General features: G+C 41.8%; 1 protein-coding gene and 1 pseudogene across 4 annotated transcripts; both read left to right on the plus strand.

The window, feature by feature from the left end:
- Positions 1-8,970: 8,970 nt before the first annotated feature.
- On the plus strand, positions 8,971-9,734 carry LOC146690720 (uncharacterized; annotated as a pseudogene). Its single transcript, XR_014915686.1, has 2 exons — positions 8,971-9,288; positions 9,427-9,734. The product of XR_014915686.1 is annotated as an uncharacterized LOC146690720 (transcript).
- Positions 9,735-11,318: 1,584 nt separating this feature from the next.
- LOC146690721 (uncharacterized) lies at positions 11,319-15,185 on the plus strand. Of its 3 annotated transcripts, XR_014915470.1 has the most exons (4): positions 11,319-13,258; positions 14,026-14,910; positions 15,000-15,026; positions 15,118-15,148. XR_014915470.1 is itself a non-coding variant. In XM_085433782.1 (2 exons), exons 1-2 carry the CDS (start codon positions 13,216-13,218, stop codon positions 14,799-14,801), a joined length of 819 nt encoding a protein of 272 aa, XP_085289908.1. In that variant the 5' UTR covers positions 11,319-13,215; the 3' UTR covers positions 14,802-15,185. The 3 variants fall into 3 exon arrangements, 1 of the variants encoding a protein (XP_085289908.1); XR_014915469.1 differs by having other exon boundaries at positions 14,026-15,026; positions 15,118-15,164; XM_085433782.1 differs by having other exon boundaries at positions 14,026-15,185.
- Positions 15,186-22,244: the final 7,059 nt, after the last annotated feature.

A 22,244-nucleotide genomic window follows, 5' to 3' on the forward strand; every position in this document is an offset into this window, starting at 1 on the left:
TTTAGGTTTAACTATTGGCCACCCTGACTTGGTTCTGACCACATCAGTGTTAACAGGTGTAGCAGGGATCACACTGGGTGTTTGAGGCTTCTGCAACACAGGCACATTAGCAGGTTCATGCACAGGTGAACTTAAAGGAATCAAATGCACACGATTACGCCTCACAGTCCCTTGTGGTAACTCCACTGTGTATGATCGGGGTGTAGAGTGATTTTGGATAACAGTGCCTGTAGTTTTGACATCAGTCACCCAAACTTGCTCTCCTGGGGACAGGCTGCATAAAGGTTTTGCGCGGTGGCGCCTGTTGAAGTTTGCCATGTCCATCATCCTCTTCTCCCTTTCCTTTCGAGCGAGCAGTGCGTTGTCCGGCAGTGTGGGCTCCAGCTGCGATGGAAGCATCGGCAGTGTGGTTCGCAGACGTCTGCCCATTAAAAGCTCTGCAGGGCTGTATCCGGACTGCAGTGGTGTAGCTCTATAGGCAAGAAGAGCTAGATAAGGATCAGCTGCTTTTTTCAGAAGATTTTTTACAGTCTGCACAGCACGTTCTGCTTCTCCATTACTTTGCGGAAACTTGGGACTGCTTGTGATGTGTTTGAAGCCGTATGCTGCTGCAAAGTCTGTAAAGATTTGACCTGAATACTGTGGCCCATTATCAGACATGAGGACCTCTGGGATGCCGTGACGGGCAAAGAAAGATTTCAGGTGAGTAATGACATCGTTTGATTTTGTCCTGTTTAACAAAGCAATCTCAACAAATCTAGAGTGATAGTCAACAGCGAGAAGGTAAGTTTTCCCTCCCAGCTCGAAAAGATCTGTGCCCACTCTCTGCCATGGGTGGGCAGGGTATTCTGTTGGCATGAGTGGCTCACTGTTATTGTGTCTTTCTTGAATACACGTTTTGCACTTGAGCACCATCTCAGAGATTTGTTGACTCAGCCCGGGCCACCACACTGTTTGGCGTGCACGAGCTTTACATTTTACAACACCTTGATGTCCTTCGTGTAGTTTTTCCAGCACCTCGTTTCTCATTGCTGAAGGAATGACAAGCCGTGTGTCTTTTAACAAAAGGCCGTCTTCAACAGTGAGCGTGGCTCGGTCAGGCCAGTAATTTCGCAGTAAAGGCTCTTGTTTTGCATGTTCTGGCCAGCCTTCGGTGCACATGTCCATGACGCGAGCACACACACTGTCGCTTTTCAGTTGTTCCTTCAGTGTTTGCATATATGATGAACTGACAGGCATGTTTGCTACAATACTGTCGACATATATGTCTGTGCTTTCCATTAGCTCTTTGTCTGACAGGTTCATTGGTTTTTTCAGAGGTGAGCATGGACAAAGTATCTGCTGTCCAGAGCGATTTCCCTGGGGCGTACTGCACAGTGTACGAGTAACGCATGAGTCTCATTCTGAATCGCTGGATCCTGGGTGGCAAGAGATCCAGAGCTTGTCCTCCCAGTAAGGAAACGAGAGGTTTGTGGTCCGTTTCAAGACAAAAATGTTTACCAATCAGGAAATCACGAAAACGCTCACACGCCCATGTAGATGCCAGTGCCTCTTTTTCCACTTGTGCGTATCGTTGTTCTGTAGGAGAAAGGGACCTCGATGCATACGCCACTGGTCGCCATCCTTCTTCCCACAGCTGCAAAAGAACACCTCCGAGACCATAGGATGAAGCATCTGCTGATACTTTAATGTCTCTGTTGGGGTCATACATTGCGAGCACTGGGGGTGAGGTCAGGGCATCTCGTAATGTTTTGAAAGCTCTCACTTGGTCAGTTCCCCAATACCATGCGTTCTTTTTGGAAAGAAGATCTCGCAGGGCTTTGTCTTTTTCAGCTAAATGGGGGATGAACTTGCCCACTTGATTCACCATGCCCAGAAAACTGCGCAACTCTGACACATTAGTTGGCTCTGTCATTTCTGTAATTGCCTCCGTTTTCTTCGGGTCAGGACTGATTCCTGTATCCGCTATGATGTGACCCAAGAAAGCAACCTTGCTCTGGGAGAGCTCGCATTTTTCAACATTCAGCGTTATGCCTGCTTTTTCCAGTCTTTGCAGTGTAGCATGGAGACGGGAATCGTGCTCCTGATGGTTACGTCCCCACACCAACACATCGTCAATGTGACACACCACTCCTTCGAGACCCTCGATGACCTCCGCCATCATGCGCTGAAAGTGTTCGGGCGCTGAGTTGATCCCAAACGGTAGGCGGTTAAAGTGGAACCGCCCAAAGGGTGTGATGAAGGTGGTGAGTTTGGCAGACTCATCGGACAGGGGAATCTGCCAGAAGCCCATGTTGGCATCCAGTTTGCTAAACACTTTGGCTCCTGCGAGCATTCCGAGACTTTGTTCAACCGATGGCAGCACATATTTTTCCCTGCACACATACTCATTTAGTCCGGTAAAGTCTACGCAAAGTCTTAGCCTAGGGCTGTTTTTCTTTGGAACAACAACCATGCCGGCACACCAATCCGTTGGTTCCTCAACTCGGGTAATGACACCAAGCTCTTCCATTCGTTGGAGTTCCTCTTTTACCCTTCCCATCAGAGGCAGAGGAAGCCTTCGCGGAGTTTTGAGTGAGTACGGCATAGCATTCGGTTTGAGTTTAATGTGATAGGCCCGCTGCACTTTCCCTAGACCATTGCAAAGTTTAGGGTAAGTAGTCTTCAGAGTGTCCATTGAAACCGCGTCAACTCGCACCAGCAGGCCAAGAGCTGTAATGGCGGGCAGGCCTAGCAGTGGAGTGCTCAGGTTTCTTACAACATAGACCTTCTCTGTTGTCTGTTTCGCTCCGTAGTTGAGCTGTAGCTTTGTAAAACCTGCAACGTCCAGTGGTGTTTTTCCAGGGCCTAACAAAGGTTTTTCTGGCTGCTGGAGAACTGGTCTGTGTTCGTTAGCAAAAATCTTTGATAAGTCCGAGTCAGCTATTACAGTCACATCTGCTCCAGTATCCAGTTTGAAAGTGATTTTTGCATCTTTCACTTGTATGTTGGCTGTCCACGCCTGGCCGTCACTGGAAACTGAGCCTAGGAAGAAACCTTGCTCCTCTTCCTCCTCAATACTTTGCACTGTCTTGCTTTGTCTGCAGACTCGCTGGTAGTGACCTTTTTTTCCACATAAATGACATTTTGCATCATTTGCTGGGCACTCAGGTTTCGGATGTGGAGAGCCTCCGCACTTGTAGCATTTGTTACTTTGTCTCTTGCTATATTGCTGTTGTGTTTTGACAGTTTTATTTTTGAACATGTTGAACTTTGTTTTGTCGTGCTTTTGTATCACTCTGTCAACTGTTTTCGCATTTACATGCATTACATTTGTTTCACTTCTCAAAGCTGACTGTTGCTTTTTGATTTCTTCTGACTGCCTGGCCATATTTATAGCTTTATCCAAGTCCAAGTCTTTTTCCATCTGCATGCGCTCAGACAGCCTCGTGTCGGCCAAGCCCACTACTATTCTGTCTCTTATCAGCTCATCGTGGAGCGGTCCGTAGTTACAATGCTCTGCTAATGCATGCAAGGCAGTCACGAATGCATCAACAGTCTCATTCGGCTCTTGTTTGCGCATATTAAAACGTGCGCGCTCATAAACAACATTTTTCCTGACAATGAAAAAGTTGTGGAAGCTATCTCTCACTTTAGCATAGTCCCGTTGGTCTACATCACTTAACTTTAGTCCTCTCAGGACGTCATCCGCTTCGTCTCCCATACAATATATGAGAGTGTTCACTTGATTTTCCTCCGAGCTCGCAGACAGATTACTTGCCTGACGGAATCTCTCGAAGCGACGGACCCATCTTGTCCATTCGTGTGGTTTGGAAAAATCAAAGGGCTCCGGTGGTTGGATGCTAAACGTAGCGCTGGGAGTGCTAGCCGCGGTGCTAACTCCTGCCCTCGGACGATCGTCTACGTCGTCATTCGGCATTTTGTTTCCACCTTCCCCTTCTCCTCACACTCGGCAGATGTATGGAGTCTTACGAGTCACACAGCACTTCTGACACCATGTGTGATTCTTACTCTGAATCTGAATAAGTACGCGGGACCACTGTGTGCGGTAAGACCATCTCTTTTCTTCCTGTATTACCATCTACCGGCATGCATTGCCAGTGCGTAACACGTAATTACACAATCAAACAGTGAACACATACTGCCCATACAACAAATGTACCAGAGACAATTATGAATACACCACATGGACCAGGATAGGTCCTCGGATATGTGGGTGCCGAGGAACTTAAAGGAGGACACCCTCTCCACATAGTCACCTTTTATGGAGAGGGGAGGAGGGTCAGTTCTTGTTTTGCGGAAGTCCATGACCACTTGCTTGGTTTTCTTGGTGTTTAGCGTGAGGTTATTGTAGTTACACCATTCTGACAGTCGCTGGACCTCATCCCTGTAGGCGGTGTCATCATCGTTGGTGATGAGCCCCATCAGAGTGGTGTCGTCTGCAAATTTGATGATGATGTTGCAGGGGTGCGTAGGGGTGCAGTCACTGGTGTAGATGGGGTATAATAATGGACTCAGCACACATCCCTGTGGTGAGCCAGTGCTGAGTGACAGGGTGGATGATTGCTGGGTGCCAACCTTGACTGACTGTGAACGGTCTGTGAGGAAGTTTTTGATCCATGCACATGTGGAGGGGGGGAGTCCAAGTTTACCAGCTTGTCTATAAGAATGTCTTGGATGATAGTATTGAGCTGAAATCAACGAAGAGCATCCTTACTGATGTCCCAGGATTCTCCAGGTGATGCAGAGCGGAGTGGAGAGCAGTGGAAATTGCATCCTCTGTGGACCTATTTGCCTTGTAGGCAAACTGGTGGGGGTCGAAGCTGGGTGGGAGGCAGTCATTTATGTGTTTTAGGACCAGCTTCTCAAAGCACTTTGCAACCACTGGAGTCAGTGCGATGGGTCTGTAGTCACTGAGGCTACTGATGGTGGTGGACTTGGGGACTGGGACTATTGTTGACAATTTCAGGCAGTGAGGGACAGAGGCATGTGTCAGGGAGAGGTTGAATAGTCTGGTGAACACAGGAGCCAGCTGGTCGGCGCAGGCCTTGAGCACTCTACCAGCAGCTTTAATGACACCACTCCCAAGACTTGTCTCAATTTTCAATTTTGTGCCTCCTCATCTCAGAATCAGAATCAGAATCAGAATAGGTTTTATTGCCAAATGTTGAGCAGGTTTACAACATTAGGAAATTGCTGCGGTGCTTCAGTGCAAACATGCTGTCATAAATTGCGCTTAAATAGACATGAAAAAAATAAAAGTAAGAATAAGAATTAAAAGTGCTACGTAGAAAGATATATGCATGAGATATACATGAGATATATACATGAGAATAAGAATTCAAAGTGCTACGTAGAAAGATATATACATGAGTGCAGGTGGTGATCAGTGCCAAAACATGGAATCATGCAGTGAACACAGTGTAGGGTCATGAGTTAGTGGTGGGGACAGTCGTACGTTTATTGTTCATGTGTCCAACAGCAGAGGGGAAGAAACTGTTCTTATGGCGAGAGGTTCTGGTGCGAATGGACCGGAGCCTCCTGCCTGAGGGGAGCAGATCAAACAGACTGTATCCAGGGTGAGAAGGGTCAGCTGAGATCCGAGCTGCACTCCGCAGTGTCCTGGAGGTGTGCAGGTCTCCTGTGTCCTCCTGCTCGTGAGCTGCAAATCATTTTCAGTAAACCAAGTAAACCATGTTAAAGGATGTTTTAACTCAGAGGAAAGAGAGGAGAGGAGACTTGCTGCAGGAGTTACAATCAAGGATGCACAGATGTGTCCTTTGCAGAAACCTTTGCTTCACAACCCTGGTACACATCTTCTGCTTGCTTGGTCACAATTTCTGTTTTAAATATATCAATAAAACACCAACAGATAGTTTGAGTCTGTCCTGCCTCCTTCCTGCTCTCCTCACACAACTGTGAAAGACTGAACACAAACTCTCTAAACCCTTAAACCGATTTCATAGTGTCAGCGTTCAACAATTGTGATAATAGTTTGTGTTTCTGATGTTTAACTGTCCGTTATTATAAAGTCAAACCTCATGAGCTCTGCTGCTGTTGTAGCCACACTCTCACCAAAACACTTTCAGTTCTCAGAAACGTCTTCAGTTCAACAATGAGGAAGAGGAGCGTCTCAGACCTGCTTTATGTTCTGTAGCTGCAGCTGTGTAATCAAATGATCTATTAGACATCAAAAGTCCAACTGTGGTGGCGGAGGTGTTTGACCCTTCAACAGAACCTTGTTATGTGCTTTCATTTTCTTACATTTTAAAGAAAGAGAAGCTGCATTAATAGAAACATTTATCTTAAACTTCACACATTCAACTTCCTCAGTCGTCTGTTTATTTTCAGGGAGTGAAACACATGAAGCTTAAGTTCAGCCTTCACGAGTACAATGAGGAAGACTTATAATCACACTTCTGTCTACTTCCTGGGTGTTTAGTGGCCAGAGCTTTTCATCACTTCCACTTTCGAACACTGTCCAGCTGATTGCTGACATCACTGGTCAAGTCCAATCGTCTTTCTCCCGGCCTTCTTCAAGACAATCAGCCTCCACTTCATGTACTTTAAATCTCCCTGCTCATCTTTCAATCTCCCTTCCAGACATGTTACTCAGCGCTCCATCCAATTCTCCATCTTAACCACCACCATGTCTGGACTGTGGGGGGTCCTGCCTAAATTCTTTCATCAGCTGGAATCCAATCAGCCGTGAAGGCCATCAGAGTCCAATCACCAAATAGCTTGACTGGATTCTGTTTATCAGTTAATCATCTTCAATTCATCCTAACAATCAGTATTTAAATCACTGTCAGTCTGTCACAAATGCTCTGTGGGAATAGACACAAAGTGCACCTGCTGGCTGAATGTGATTTCTCATTACAATAAATTATGTTTATAAAAATCATGAATTTCAGACACATGAAAAGCTGACATACTCAACCTATGAAACATTATCATCAGCAAAAATAACAACTGGATCCCTAAAGCTGTGATGAGGAAGTGACATCTCACTGATGACAGGAAGTACAAACAGTCTTACAGAGTCAACAGTTCAGAGGGTGTGACAGTCGAGATCAAGAACAAGAAAGAAGTGAGACAGAGAAGCACGATGGATGAATTCAGATGGATTCAAATGTTTTCATGTCTGATGCTCATGATTCAGATCGCAGGTAAGAAGACAGGAATCACGAGTTGAATCTATTAAAATGAACATCTTGCCAAGAATATTATATTTATTCCAAACATTACCAATATCCATTGATCCAAGTCGTTTCAATGAATGGGATAAAATAATATCGCAGTTTATATGGGGGGGGGGGAAGCGGCCGAGGGTTTGTTTTAAAACTTTACAATTACATAAGAAGGTGGGAGGATGGGGGTTGCCATCACTAAAAAATTATTATCGGGCTGCTCAGTTGAAAACGGTGGTTAATTGGTGTGATACAAGCTACCAAGCACACTGGAAGACTATAGAGGAGAATATGTTTTCCTCCCCAATACAAGCTGTCCTGATGGACTCGAATATTCGAAAATATATTGACAAGATTCATAACCCCTGGGTGTCGTGCACACTTAATATATGGAGAAAAGTCGTGAAAGAATTCAAACTTGAACAGGATTTGGCTTTATTCAAATGGTATGCATATGATTCTGACTTTGCCCCGAATAAATTGGACTCACGTTTTAAAAGCTGGCCTGCTAAAGGGTTATCTACATATGATAGTTTGATAAAGGATGGGAACCTTATTAGTTTTGACACGCTGAAACAGAGACACAATCTAGAAAAACAGGATTTTTTTCGATACTTGCAAATAAGACACTATATAAAGACAACAATCGGTCAGATGTCAAATACTAACGTGGAATTGGTAACTTTATTTAGACAGGCGTACAGTGGGGATGTTGACACAAGACTCATTTTTTTTTGGTACAATTTTTTTATGAATAAGCTTCCACACTCAACTGATTATGTGAAGATGTTATGGGAAAAGGAGGGAGGGATGTGTATTTCTAGGGAAGAATGGACTCAGATGTGGGAATGGCAATGGAGGAGTACTTCCTCCAAAAGCTGGAGGGAGTTCGGATGGAAAACTCTGATAAGGTTCTTTATCACTCCATGTCAAAAGGCTCACTATGATGGGAATCCTCCCGTGTGCTGGCGAAACTGTGGATACCAAGGAGCCCATCACACCCATATTATGTGGGACTGTCCTGTGCTACGGACTTACTGGAAAGACATTCATGGTATATTACAAGGCATTTTTAACTGTACATTCCCTCAGGATATGAAGACAATTTTTTTTGGCTGTATACCGCAGAACTGGTCCAAAAATGACATATGTCTGTTAAGAGCTTTATTGGTTGCAAGTAAGAAATGTATAACAAAGAAATGGTCCTCGCAAGACATACCGACTTTGTCATTATGGTGGGAAATTACGTTAGAGATATATAGGATGGAGGAAGTAACAGCTCATGTTAATGACAGGATGGCCTGGTTCCATCTGTGTTGGGATAAGTGGGTCCAATACGTTAATACCTATAAACCGAATTTTCTCTTTAAAGCTTGAAACCACCAATTTAGTTAATTGTTTACTCCCGACAGAGCTTTCTCCTTTTATTTTATATATATATAATTTTTTTTCCTTTTTTTTTTCTTTCTTTCTCTTTCTTTCTATCTGCCTTTCTTTCTTCTCGTTTTGTTTCGTTTTTCTCTTGTAAACTGTGTTAATTAATGCCTGTAATCATCTTTATGAGGTAATATTGTAGAAATAAAGAATATAAAAAAAAAAAAAAGAATACAGGAAACACTTAAATAGCAGTCAAACTAAATATTGTTCATATTATTACAGTCAACAACCTTTACAGTAAATAAGAGAGCTGAGCATGCTCTGTTTATGAACTTGTGTCTAAAATATCTTCACTCTAACTGTAAAAGTGCTGTATTCTAATGTCTATCATATTTCTCTTCAATCTTCTCAACAGTATCTGTAACTGAAGCCTCCATGTTTATTAAAGTTGGAGATGACGTCACTCTGCCTTGTGTGAATGTGATAGATGAGCAGAATAACTGTGATGGGACTACGTAGAGCTGATCACACTTGGACAGATTGGTGAACAAGCTAAAACTAAATCAGACAGACAGAGTTACAGTGAACTGTTCTCTGCTCATAAAGAAGCTCACAGTCGGGGATGTTGGTTGTTATTATTGTCGACAATACAAATTAGACAAAATACAATCTACACATACTCTGGTTCATCAGTCTTTGGTTGATCTCTCTGTTATTACCTGTGAGTATTTACATCAAAATATTTTCAGTTCAAATCTTTTCAGGACATAAAATGTTCAATAATCATACTGAAACTGATTAAGATAACTTGACTAATTTCCGCTCTGTTTGTCTCACTTTGTTACATTATGTTCACCAGTGACTGAACATAAGGACACTGATACGGTGACGTTAAGCTGCTCTGTGCTGACATATGAACAGTGTCATCACACAGTGAAGTGGCTGCTTACAGGTCGAGATGTGGACAAAGAGAACAAAGAAATAGTGACTTCACAGACTCACTGCGCTGCCACTGTGTCTTTTCTGAAGAATAATTATTTATACTCATCACGTCATAAAATATTGAAATGTGAAGTGACTGACACTAACACAAGAAGAGTGCAGCTGTTTACTTTCGACCGTCAGCCATCAGGTGAGGAAACAGCTGAGATCAGGATCAGCTGTTAATATAAGTAAAATCACATCAAACATTTACTTAAATATTTCAAGTGTGAAAGTAGAATATTGTTTCTCATGTTTACATCAGATGAGAAACATGAAAAACTTTTGTGCTTTTACTTTTTCATTTATTCAGGTGACACAAAAACAACAAAGAATCCAGCCAGAAAAACTGAAATAAGCACAAAATCAGAAACAACCCCAACAATGAAGAGTCCTTCAAAAGCAGGACTGAAGATTAAGCTGGTTGCATAAATATCTGTTTATTTTAAATTTATTTGAGCTTTTGAAATGATATGCAAATGAAAACTCACTTTAACTTTGTATATAAATACTTTTAAATACAAATCATATCACAGAAATTTGCACATTTATTAATAAAATGCTGTTACATTTTTAAAAGAAAGGAATTTACACGGAACAGAAAACTGCAACCAAATAATTTTAATAATCACATTTTTTGTGTTTGACAGATTTTTTGTTTCTTTGAGGTTCATTGTTGTCTCTGTGGGATTAGCAGCGCTTTTAATAACTGCTGCAACAGTCAATATAAGGACAAGACATAAAGGTACATTTAAGATTGAATGATTTTGAATTTTAAAACAAAACTGAAATTGACTTTCTTCTCTCATTTTAGGGAACAAAACTCAGATGGATGAAACCACAGTAAGTACAAATCTCAATAATCCTAAGGTTGTTATTCTGATCTTGTTATTTGATATTGTCATTGACCCATAACTGTGGATGATGATGTAGAAGTGTCTTTGGATAATGGGATTAAATAAACATGAACCAGCTGTCCCTCTCTGAGGGAGTGTTAACAAAAACAAAACTGCCTTCACAGAGACAGTTTTCATCCAGATATAACTGGACTGTGTCTGTTTTCCAGGGACTGAGTTTAAACCCTGCAGAGACTCAGTCTGCTCCTCAAACCAGCTGGGACTCGGTGTGATCACACACTTCACCCAGAGTTTAGACTACTTGTCAAAGTGTGCTCTGTAAATACAAATGTGTGTGACTCACTGTGAGAGCAGACGAGAGATAAGAAAGTTGGACAATGCAAAAATGTGTTTTAGTGCAACTGCAATTTTGTATTTACAGCTCACTTGTTTCAAAATTCCATTTTTTGAATAAATTGTTTGGATGATTGATGTTTGTTTTTTTTAAATAGCCTCATATTTAAATTTGTTTATTGATCTGAAACTTTCACATGTGAAAAACATACAAAAAAAGGAAATAAGGAAGAAGCCAAAGACTTTTTCACTCCACTGTAAATCAAGTAGTTGTAATCTTGGAGGAAGATTTCATGAATGCTGTTTCAGGGTGAAGAGAGTGTCCGTCATTATCACTAGTTTGAAGCTGGAAATCAAATGGATTATGTTGAAAGTTGTCAGTTTGTCGGCCCCGAAGGAAAAGACTATTTGTGGAGTAAGATGGATAAAGATGGAAATGTGCTAAACAGTGAAAAGAGTGTGTTGGGAAGATGGAACGAGTACTCTGAGGACCTGATGAATGTAAAAAATGAGAGAAAGAGGAGGATGAATGGTCAGTTAAAAGTGTCCAATGTTGGGGAAGTCCTCACGTGAAGGGAGCTTAGGAGCAGTTACAGCAAAGGCAGCATTAATCTGTTTATCAAACATTAGATTAGAGTAAAAAAAAAACACTCCTAGGTTCCTTGCAAAGGTTTTTATTATTATTATTATGAATTCCTAAAGGGCCAAAGTCACAGCGGTCACAGGGACCAAACACAATCACCTCTGTTTTCTGTTCATTTAGGTTAAGGAAGTTAAAAGCCATCCATGCCATCCTCAACATCCTCCAAACAATCTAGCAAACCCTTCAGACGACTCACAGATTCACGTTTCAGTGGCAGGTAAATCTGTGAGTTGTCTGCATAGCAATGGAATGAGATCCCATGTTTTTCAAAAAATTGAACCCATGGGGAGCATATAAATAGAAAAGAGAACTGGACCAAGATTGGACTCCTTGAGGACCCCACAAGAAAGTGAGGCTTCTGAGGACGATGTTTCCCCCAATCTAACAGAAAAACTTTGGTTGGACAGGTAAGATTTAAACCACTCCAAAGCAGTCCCTTTGATTCTGACACAGTGCTCAAGCCGAGCGATAAGAATCCCATCAAATGCAGCACTGAGGTCTAACAGTATTAAAATGGCAAAATCTCCCAAGTCAGAAAAGTTAAAAGGTCATTAAAAACTTTTACAAGAGCAGTTTCAGTGTTGTGGTGCGTTTTTAAAACCAGACTGAAATACTTCACTAATGCCATTTTTATCTAGAAAGGTCTGGAGCTGAAGAAGGACAACTTTCTTTAGGAATGTCTGGACTGACAACCAAACATATCAAGCTTCTGTGTTTGAGCCAGAGACTGCACTTGTGGGTGAACAATACAAACATTTTATATTTCTTATATCAGTAATGTAACTTGCAACAAAACGTTCTGGGAAGCTTAAACTTAGTTTCAGAATAATTAAATCTGAGACTTTGTTTTATTGAAAAGGTTAATAAAGTTTGAAATTGTATCAAAAATAAAACAAATTATTAAATAACACCGGCTACAATATTGGTAACATATGTGTGTTGTTCAACAGAACTTTTTCCCAGGCTTTTGTTTATATGCTCAGTCGAAAACCACTTTAACATAATTTTCAGCATAATTACTATTTTTTGTGACTATTCAGTACTTGAGTATAATTTATTGAATTATTTAGTAATAAATATGAAGTAAAAAGTTTTGATCACAAATGGGATTTTTCCAAAACTAAGCTTGCTTAATAGTTCTGAACTGTTACTGTAAAGTTTATAATAAAGTCATAATAACCTGATATTTAGAATCTCCATATATCATTTCCTTTATGCTTATATGTTGTCAAACAATGGCAGTAAGAAACATAGTGTTAAAATAGCTCTATATAGCATTATCTAATCTTGAGAAGAGGTCAAAGGTCAGTTATGGGGTCTTGCTATATGCTATGAGACAAACATAGCACAGTTGTAAGTATCATAGTTTCTAGGCTCTAAGGCTTTGTCAGTTTAATAGTGAGCTTTACAAGATTGATTTTCGTGCTAAAAGCTGGCACAGAACTAAGTTCGCTTATGACCACTAGAGCTGGAAACAACCTCAAGCAATCCTAAGGCTAATCAGCACGGCTAGCATTGTTAAATGTTGTCATTGCTAACATATAGCTGTTTAACAGCATAGTGAGTAGCGAGAACGCTAAGTTATTGTTAGCTTTTAAAAGAAAAATGTTGGCAACCGTAACCATGGCCTGCGGAGGGTATATAAATGCTGCACAAGGTTCCATTCGTCCCTTTACACTTGCTATTGGACTTGTTTTGACCTGCTCCAACCTCAGCCTGTGGAAAGTTAAGTTTTCGGAAAATATTTACTGAAAGCGGATTTGACTTGCTCGCCACAACAAGTACTTCATCTTTGGATTGTTTGTACTTGTTTTTCATACAGCAAAGCCTGAAGATGGCTCGTCGTGGACTCGACAGCCCCCTGGACTTCGCTGCAGGTACTTTTAACATTTCTTCAGTTATTTTAAGAGCTACTAAATGACTGTAATAATTTAACAAGTTCCAGTGTGAATATCAAGTTTTAATGTTATCAAAATATGCTTATTCCAAGATTTTTCCCCGTAAATTGTTTGTATGCTTTAAATTTTCCGGGAGAGGTGTAGAAATTATTAACGACTGGTGTATGAATTTGAAAAAAAAGGTGTTACTTTGATTTGAAGGCTTCAAATTTGACACTTTTTTAATGATTTGGTTAAAAATAGCTTAACGGACTAAAATTTGTAAAATGCCCCAAAATCAGTCTCTGTGGTAACAGCATCTTCAGCATGTCATGACGTCAGAACACACAGGTGTAAACACACCAGATCCCGGTCCCTTCCTAACATCCTGTTCTTCTTGGATCAAAGGCTTTATTGAAATAAACTATAACTTTTCCCCTGCTACAAAACATGATAATAAAAAATAACAAAAATAAATGAATATAAAAAAGAATATGAAAACAGTAATCATAGTACAGTAGTAATAATGGTATCCTTATGTTATGCCACTACTATATCTTATTATATAGCAGTTAATGATGTGAACTTAGTTGACTTAGCTGTTTTTTGCTTGCATGAACAAGTAGAAGTGTCATTCAGTCTGACATAAATGTAGCCTAAAATGCTTTTCTCTCATCGTCTGCTCAAACTAACAGATGTAGCTCTGTTCCTTTAGCACTTGATGTTTATTACATTCTTAATGTTATTTTAAACTTGTTTCCTCACAGGTCGTCTCGACTACGTGGTTGAGCGTCCTGCAGAAGAAGGCCTTCCAGAGGTCATCAGGATCCTGGATGACTCTGATACCGAGCGTGTCAGTGAAGGTGAGTATGGTGAGTATATCCCTCTCCCATCCTCACCCTCTTCTCCTGAAGCACAGGATCCTGATGACAGTGAAGAGGAAGGTGAGTACCCTCCCTACATACCTGAGGACGTCGAAGAGGTGAGTGAAGACACTGACAATTCCTCTGACTGGAACAACTCAGAAGAGTGGGCCGATTGGCCTAGTGACGACTCGGGGTATGACACCATGGATGAGAGAGCTGATTCCCCTCTCATCCAGGAGCTCCCTCCAGAGCCGTTTTGGCACGATTGGCAACATCCTATTGCTCCAGGTGCTGCCCCGTTCGCCATGCCGCCTTTCGGCCAGGCCAACGCCCCACTCTTCCCGGTTGGTGATCCTTTAGCTTCTCCTGCTTCCTCTGCTCCTCCCTCAGCTGCTTCCTCTCCTGCTCCCTTAGCTGCTTCCTCCCCTGCTCCCTCAGCTCCTTCCTCTCCTGCTCCTTCTTCCGCTACTCTCTCAGCTTCTCCTTCAACCTCAGCTCTCACCTCCTCAGCAAAGAGAAGCGGAGACGACACCTGCACTGATGAGGTAAGTGCAAAGAGGTGCAAGGTAAGTGATGACACGTTTTATGGCCCTTCAACATCCTCGGGTTCTGTTGGTGTCAGACGCTTCTGGGAAAGGCCTTTTAACCTTTCACTTGATGACAGCGACTCTGACTAGATTATGTTAGAACTTGTTTTTAAGCTTTAAATGTTTAAGTTGGCCTTTGCAGTGTTTGTAAATGACTAACATTTTTTTCTCAAGCTCTAGCTCACCATGCAGGACAAAGGTAAGTCCGTACTTAATGTCAACACAAATAAGTAGAAAAGGTTTAAAATGATGTCGTGAACTGACTGTAGTCTCTTGTTTTTACATAAGGTATAGCCTGTGGCTCAGGGATCAGAGGTAAGGTAAAAACACATAACAGAAGAAAAGTAAAGTGAACAACTCTGTGATCTGTGAATTCATGCTTTTCTCTTTGTCTTTTTGTCTTCAGGTGCTTTACACTTGTCCTCTCCCAGCATTCAGCACTTCAGACACTCAACGCCCAGGACGGAGCTAACACAGAGAGATACTCCACCCAGAAGACAGCCTTACCCCAACCCGATGAGAAGGATGGATGACCAAATGACAAACTGGAGAGTGGTGCTGTGTTCCAGCTATGTAAGTTATCACCTCACATTGGCTACAAACTGTCTTGAAGACTAAATCCTTCCAATAGCTGGTGTAAATCATCGTCCTACAGTACTGTAGGTTTAAGTTTAGTTATAGTTATTGTGTGTATATGTTGAGTTTAAAATTGCATTTTAACAACATGCTGCAGCTACCAACAATGGAAATGCTGTTTTGTGTTAAAATGACGTCTTTCTCGTGTTATTGCTTTGCAGGGCAGCTGAGAGTGGACAGAGCTGCACAGAGGACCAAAGATCCACTCTCAGCACTTCATACCTGACTGGCCACAGCACCACCCCTCTTCACCCAGGGTGAGGAGGGCCCTGACCCCACCTGCACAGAGGGAGTTGTGAACATGCACTTCTGTGTCGGTGGGTTTAGGAGCCTCCTCACACTCACACGGATGAAGACTGTCACTGGAAGATGTCTCCATTGCATCAGCAGGACGTAAGCATTTGTATAATATTACAGTTTGTGATGTTTTATACATGTTTTTATTGCTTCACTTCAAACTAGGAGATATAAAATAAACCAGTTTTCATAATATTTTCTGTGTATTTAGTTGTTTTCTTAATAAGTTATTTGGAACATCATTGCAACCTGTCAGCTTTTTATTGGGGATTTATAAAGTTGCTGGTGGCTCAAGTGTGTACAGTGGGGTGTTGTTTTTGTCACATGGTAAAAGTGACCTCATAGGGAGCAAAAAGAACAACTGAACAATTTGGGGATTCACAGACTTTGGTAATCATTAAAAGATGAAGAAAAATAGTTTTATGTGATCAGTTTTAAGTAGTGAGCAGCAATTTAATCAAATGCTGGGATGAAATGGGACAAAAGGGTCATGTGACAGCCACATTAGTTCCCTTCCCTCGTTTAACAATGTGTAAGCAGACTGCTTTAACCTGCAATTTACTGCATGTTATTAGGCTGCATGGTACAACCACAGTCTGCTAACCACCTGTGGTGAGCGAAGGTTTTGAGGCATTGTTCGAACTACTGATGAAGCTTTATCAATGCTTGTTAAGTTTCCCAACCACATTTCATCCCGATGGTCCAAGGCTTACATCTTTATGCTCACAAACGTGCTTCTGTAATTAACCAGTAACAAATGTATTACTTTAAGTTACAGTGTGAGGGGCACTGATGAACATAAATTAGATTTAACTTGATTATGTGTTTAGGTCAAGAGACACAGACCTTCATCTGTAAGAGGCTTTTCTTAAATGTCTGATCACGATGTTTGTGTTTGTCTGCAGCATCACTGCAGCAGAGAGGGTATAACACAAGGCCACAGTCACGTGGTATTCTGTCCTGCTATTAAGTGAATAAAATACTGAAACTCTGGCAGTAGACTGGAGCGAGGCAAAGAGTATGTAAAGGGACAATAAGAGGAAATGATGGGAGAAAAAAAAAAAAAAAAAAAAAAAAAAATCATACATGTCTGAGAAACAAAGGAAGAAGAAAAATAAAAAAAATGGTGGAAAAAAGGATTAGAGCCTAAATTCTAAAGCTGCAGCTTTGCATGCTGGCAGCTCCAAGATCTCACTGACATGTAATCATAGACTGAATAAACATAGGCCAGTGTGATGTCATTGATTTGTAGACTTTAATTTGTAACAAAGGGCAACCTCTGGGTACACACGACACAACACTGGGAAATATACCATTCACATCTGTGCCAAATTGAAACTCTCAAAACCTAAACTCTGCTGTCAAAACCTAACATTCCTTTGTCAAAATGTAACTGTTGACAAAATGACACATACTTGCATCATATGCAAACACTTACAGATCAGGGGGAGCACACTATTCTACTTTATATAAAACACTGCAGTCTTTCATTGTTTATTCAGAAGGCATATTTTCAGGAGACACATTTTCAAACAACCAAAACAACAAATAGGCCTACTCAGTATTGTACATTGCAGTACCATGAGAATGGGTGAATGACTGAATGTAGTGTAAAGCACTTTGGGGTCTTTAGGGACTGAGTAAAGCGCTATACAAATGCAGGCCATTTACCATGAATTCAGAGAAAGCAAAAAAAAACCAAAAAACACCATAATACAGTAATAGAAAAAACACCATACTGTAAACACAAAAAATCATGACAATTGTGCATACGTGGGCTCATGGATCCCGCCGTCTGTTGGCGTCTGGCCACAGGACCTCATCGACATCGCAAGCAATGTCTTCTCTCGCTAGGCACCGGGGAAAATATCCTCTTGCATGTCGAAACCATCCATGGATTGCTGTCACCTGAATGTCGCCGCAGGCCTGTTCCATTGCCTGCAGAAGAGGCATGCGGGCATGTGGTTGGCGGTCATATACACGCCATCTCCAAGCCGAAAAAATTCCTGTATAGGGTTTAAAAATGGTGAGTAAGGGGCAAGTATACCACTTCAAGTTGGTTGCGGTTGGAGAACCAGGCCTGGACCAGAGCAGCCTGATGGAAACAAACCTGGGCTGATCTGGTCTGTTCTGTACAACTATGTTATGGAGAGCATCTAGAAATGTGAGTATATGTTGGCTGTTGTATGGACCTAGTTTTGCATGATGATGCAGAAGCCCTCGAAGGCTTATGGCGGCACACAATGTGACATTTCCCCTGCGCTGCCCTGGGACGTGCACAATTGCCTTTGACCAATGACATTACGACCCCGTCGTCTTGTTTTGCACAGGTCGAATCCAGCTTCATCAATGAAAATGAATTCATGAGGCTGTGCAACTCCATCCATGGCCAAGAGAACATATTACTGTACTACAGTGCTACACATACAGAACCCCATCACACAGGTACCTGTGTAGCTCTCAGAATGGATCCATGTGGTACTGATATGGTACATATTCAGCTGCTACTGGATTTCACCAATACTGTATTGTACATGTAAAGGACAGTTACACTTACCCATACATATTCAGCTCAAAGTCCTTTGACCCTGTCACTGTTCCTCTCAAATGGGACTCTGTAGAGCTGCTTCATGGTGATGCTGTGTTTTCCCAAGATGCGTCTGATGGTGGTGATGCTCACATGGTTTATGCTGTTGAACACTTGCCTGTCTGCAAGTATTTGCTTTCGTAGCTGGTGGAGACGGATGGCATTGTCTGCCCTCACTAGGTCCACAACGGCAAGTTCCTGCTGTTGTGTGAACAGGCGTTGGCGTCCTCCCCCAGAAGGTCTTCGAGTCAGTCTAGAGAAATACAACCACATATTGTCATCGCTTTGCTTATTTTTCTTACAGTACTTTACTGTATGTACTGTGTCATCCACTGTACTTCAATATAAGTAATCATGCTATGTTTCACAGAAACTACCACTTTGGCTGCAAAAGGAGCCTTAGCACCCTGCAATACCCTGTACACTTGATATGGTAATGGTATATACTGTAGAACAGTGCTATAAAAACCATCTGAGTGGAGTAGAAGGTAGAGAGGTGAAGACAGACCTGTTTTCTAGTCGGAATGTTCTTATTACAGATGCCACTGTGAAGCAGCTTAGATGTGGGTGGACTCTCTGCCCAGCTTCCCTCATAGTCAGGCCATGGTTGATGACATGGTCCACCAAAGTTGCTCTTATATCATCAGAAATATGGGTCCGTGCATGGCCACTTCGACTTCGACATCGACCTGCTCCTCCTCCTCCTCTTGCTCTCCCTCCATCCATGCTTGCAAAGTTCTTGAATTGGCTAAACTGAGGGCTTTTTGTAGTTGGCTAATTGGTGTTCAGTTTTACAAGTAAGTGCCTTCAGGTGTGTATTTGAGTGGTTGCAATTACCCGATGTGTTTTGTATTTTGGGTACATGTGTTTTCCAAATGGCACCCTGAAATTTCATTTTGTGAACAAAGTGTCTTATGTATGAAATAGAGTGTAGCATGCAGGACCATGTGTGTTGCATAAAGGAGTAAGTGTGTTGCATAATTGCAACTAGGGTGCAAAGCAGCGCTTTTGTTTAAGGTAGGGGTACATGTGTTTGAGGTATGGTAACAAAAGCTTCAAGTTGTGTTACTTTAGTCTAAGCATGGGTTTGTAGTGTTCAAGCAACGGGCAAAAACTGTAATATCTCAAAAAGTATGAAAGGTATGACCACCAAAAGATACAGCTGGCATTAGCACAGGGAGCAGAACAGATTCAAGTTTAAATGGTGGAAATCGGCTGAAAACGGAGGGAGTAGTTAACCAGCAAAGGTCGGAGCAACTAGAATAAGGTAGAATAAAGTTTAAAGAGAAACAGGATCTCAATAGTGTGAATTCACACAATAAACAGAGGAGACAGTTTTCTGGTTGTATGAATCTCAAACATACTGGTTCCAGTCTGAGTACATATACTGGGTAAGTGACCTGGAAACTTACTGGAAGGTGACTCTAACGCATGATAGGTGGAGCAACATGTGAAACCACAGCCCCTAAATGTTTGTTTACACTGTCTTCTTGAAATATCTACTTGTGTGATTGTGTCTTAAAAATGTTCTGTGTCTTTAAAACAGAGAAACCTCTGCTTTTATATGAACTTTTCAGACGACTAAAAAGGACGATAACTAAAAGGTGTTTCTCGTAGTTCTGTCAGTCTGTGATAAATATCTTATAAAAATCATTGATGTGTCACAGCTGTGGCTGTCAAAAATGATCTTAAATAAATACAATGAACTTTGCAAATTCTTCTTTAAGCTGACTGTCCAGAGATAAGCTATCAAACCTGTGATCGATCAATATGCCAGATCTACAAGTTTTTTAACTGAAGGAAAAAAGTGTGTGACTGAGGAAAGTTAGTTTTGCAAAACACCCCAAAAACACATTTTCAAGAAAATGATAAAAGGAATCTTGAGTCTATGTAAACCTGTTTAGAGCAGATGGTTTACTTTATTTTTACAAACATATAAACTTCATAGAAAAAGTAAGGAAACTTATATTTGGACAATCAGTTCTTTGCTGTCGCACTTCTTGGCAAAAAATCTTATGCTACTGGAAAGTGTTGGGTCTGCGCTTCCACAGGCCCCGCTGCTTTAGAGACTTATTCCCGTTAATGAAACAAGACGAACAGCTCAACCGGTTTTTCACATGCTAGCAAGGGAAGGATCTCAGAGCAGCCCCTCTGCCCTCGGTGTCAGACCACTACGAAGAACCATCACGCCACAGCAGCCTTTTATTTCTGTGACACACAGTTTACACAAACACCCATTATAAAAAAAAAACCTGTGGTTATAAAAGATAAGGCACTTTCATGTATACTTTCAGTTATCTCCTAAAAGCAGGAAAAGTTGATTTCAATCAATAAGAGACCCTCTGACTGAACTGTGCTTTATTTTAGGTCCCCTTCAGATATGCGATAACATGCTAAATGAAATATAACTCTCCAAATGATGCTATAATTGACTCTTGCACACAGGATGTAGGGAAGAAAAGTATTTAAACTTCAGTTTCACGTGGTTATTGCTTCAAGAACGTAAAATATGATTTTGTGAGTTTGAAAACACATAACATTGTGTGCTAAAATCCTTCAATTCAGAGCCTGGAGACATGCTTACAGCTGAGTTTTACTAAAGACATTGCCCATATTAGGAAAGAGACATGTGTTTGGCTTCACTGATTATGTAATTTTCTGGCCCTCTTTCAATGTGACAAATCAAATACAGTCCACTCCGGAGCTGCAGACATTTCACAACTCAGAAACCACAACCGAAAAAAAATCTGCTTGATTTATTTATGCACTTTGTAAAAGACATGATCCACTTTGTCTGACTTTCATTATCTGTATCATTATTATATTATATGTAAACAAGGAAAGCTTTCCCCTCATAGACATAGAAGTACTCCTGATAATTTTATCACAGCTGTGGTAATGTAAGCCACAGCTGGCCAAACAACATGCTAACATGTGAAAAGGAGAATCCACGTCTTCATACACTGAACAAAAATATAAACGCAACACTTTTGTTTTTGCTCCTATTCCCCATGGGATGGACGTAGAGACCTAAAATTCATTCCAGATACACAATATAACCATCCCTCCCAAACAGTGGTCACAAATCAGTCCAAATGTGTGGTAGTGGGCACATCTGCTATATTGAGATAATCCATCCCACCTCACAGGTGTGCCACATCAGGATGCTGATCTGACATCATGAGTAGTGCACAGGTGTACCTCAGACTGCCCACAACAAAAGGCCACCCTGGAATGTGCAGTTTTGTCTCACAGCAAAATGCCACAGATGCCACAAGCAATGAGGGAGTGTGCAATTGGCATGCTGACAGCAGGAATGTCAACCAGATCTGTCGCCCGTGCATTGAATGTTCATTTCTCAACCATAAGCCGTCTCCACAGGCGTTTCAGAGAATATGGCAGCACATCCAACCGGCCTCACAACCGCAGACCTCGTGTAACCACACCAGCCCAGGACCTCCACATCCAGCAGGTTCACCTCCAAGATCGTCTGAGACCAGCCACCCAGACAGCTGCTGGAACAATTGGTTTGCACAACCAAACAATTTCTGCACAAACTGTCAGAAACCGTCTCAGGGACGCTCAACTGCATGCCCGTCGTCCTCATCGGGGTCTTGACCTGACTCCAGCTCGTCGCCGTAACAGACTTGTGTGGGCAAATGCTCACATTCGATGGCGTCTGGCACGTTGGAGAGGTGTGCGCTTCACGGATGAATCATGGTTCACATTGTTCAGGGCAGATGGCAGCTGAGAATGTCCCAGTTCTTGCATGGCCGGCATACTCACCGGACATGTCACCCATTGAGCATGTTCGGGATGTGCTTGACCGGCGTATACGACAGCGTGTACCAGTTCCCACGAATATCCAACAACCTCGCACAGCCATTGAAGTGGAGTGGACCAACATTCCACAGGCCACAATTGACAATCTGATAGACTCCATGCGACGATGTGTTGCACTGCATGAGGCAAATGGTGGTCACACCAGATACTGACCGGTTCTGGGTCCCCAG

Source organism: Copadichromis virginalis, linkage group LG16 (assembly GCF_057382275.1).
Source record: "Copadichromis virginalis isolate Kocher_CV1m ecotype Utaka linkage group LG16, C_Virginalis_male_GT1.1, whole genome shotgun sequence".
In the NCBI taxonomy this organism is placed as follows: Eukaryota; Metazoa; Chordata; class Actinopteri; order Cichliformes; family Cichlidae; genus Copadichromis; species Copadichromis virginalis.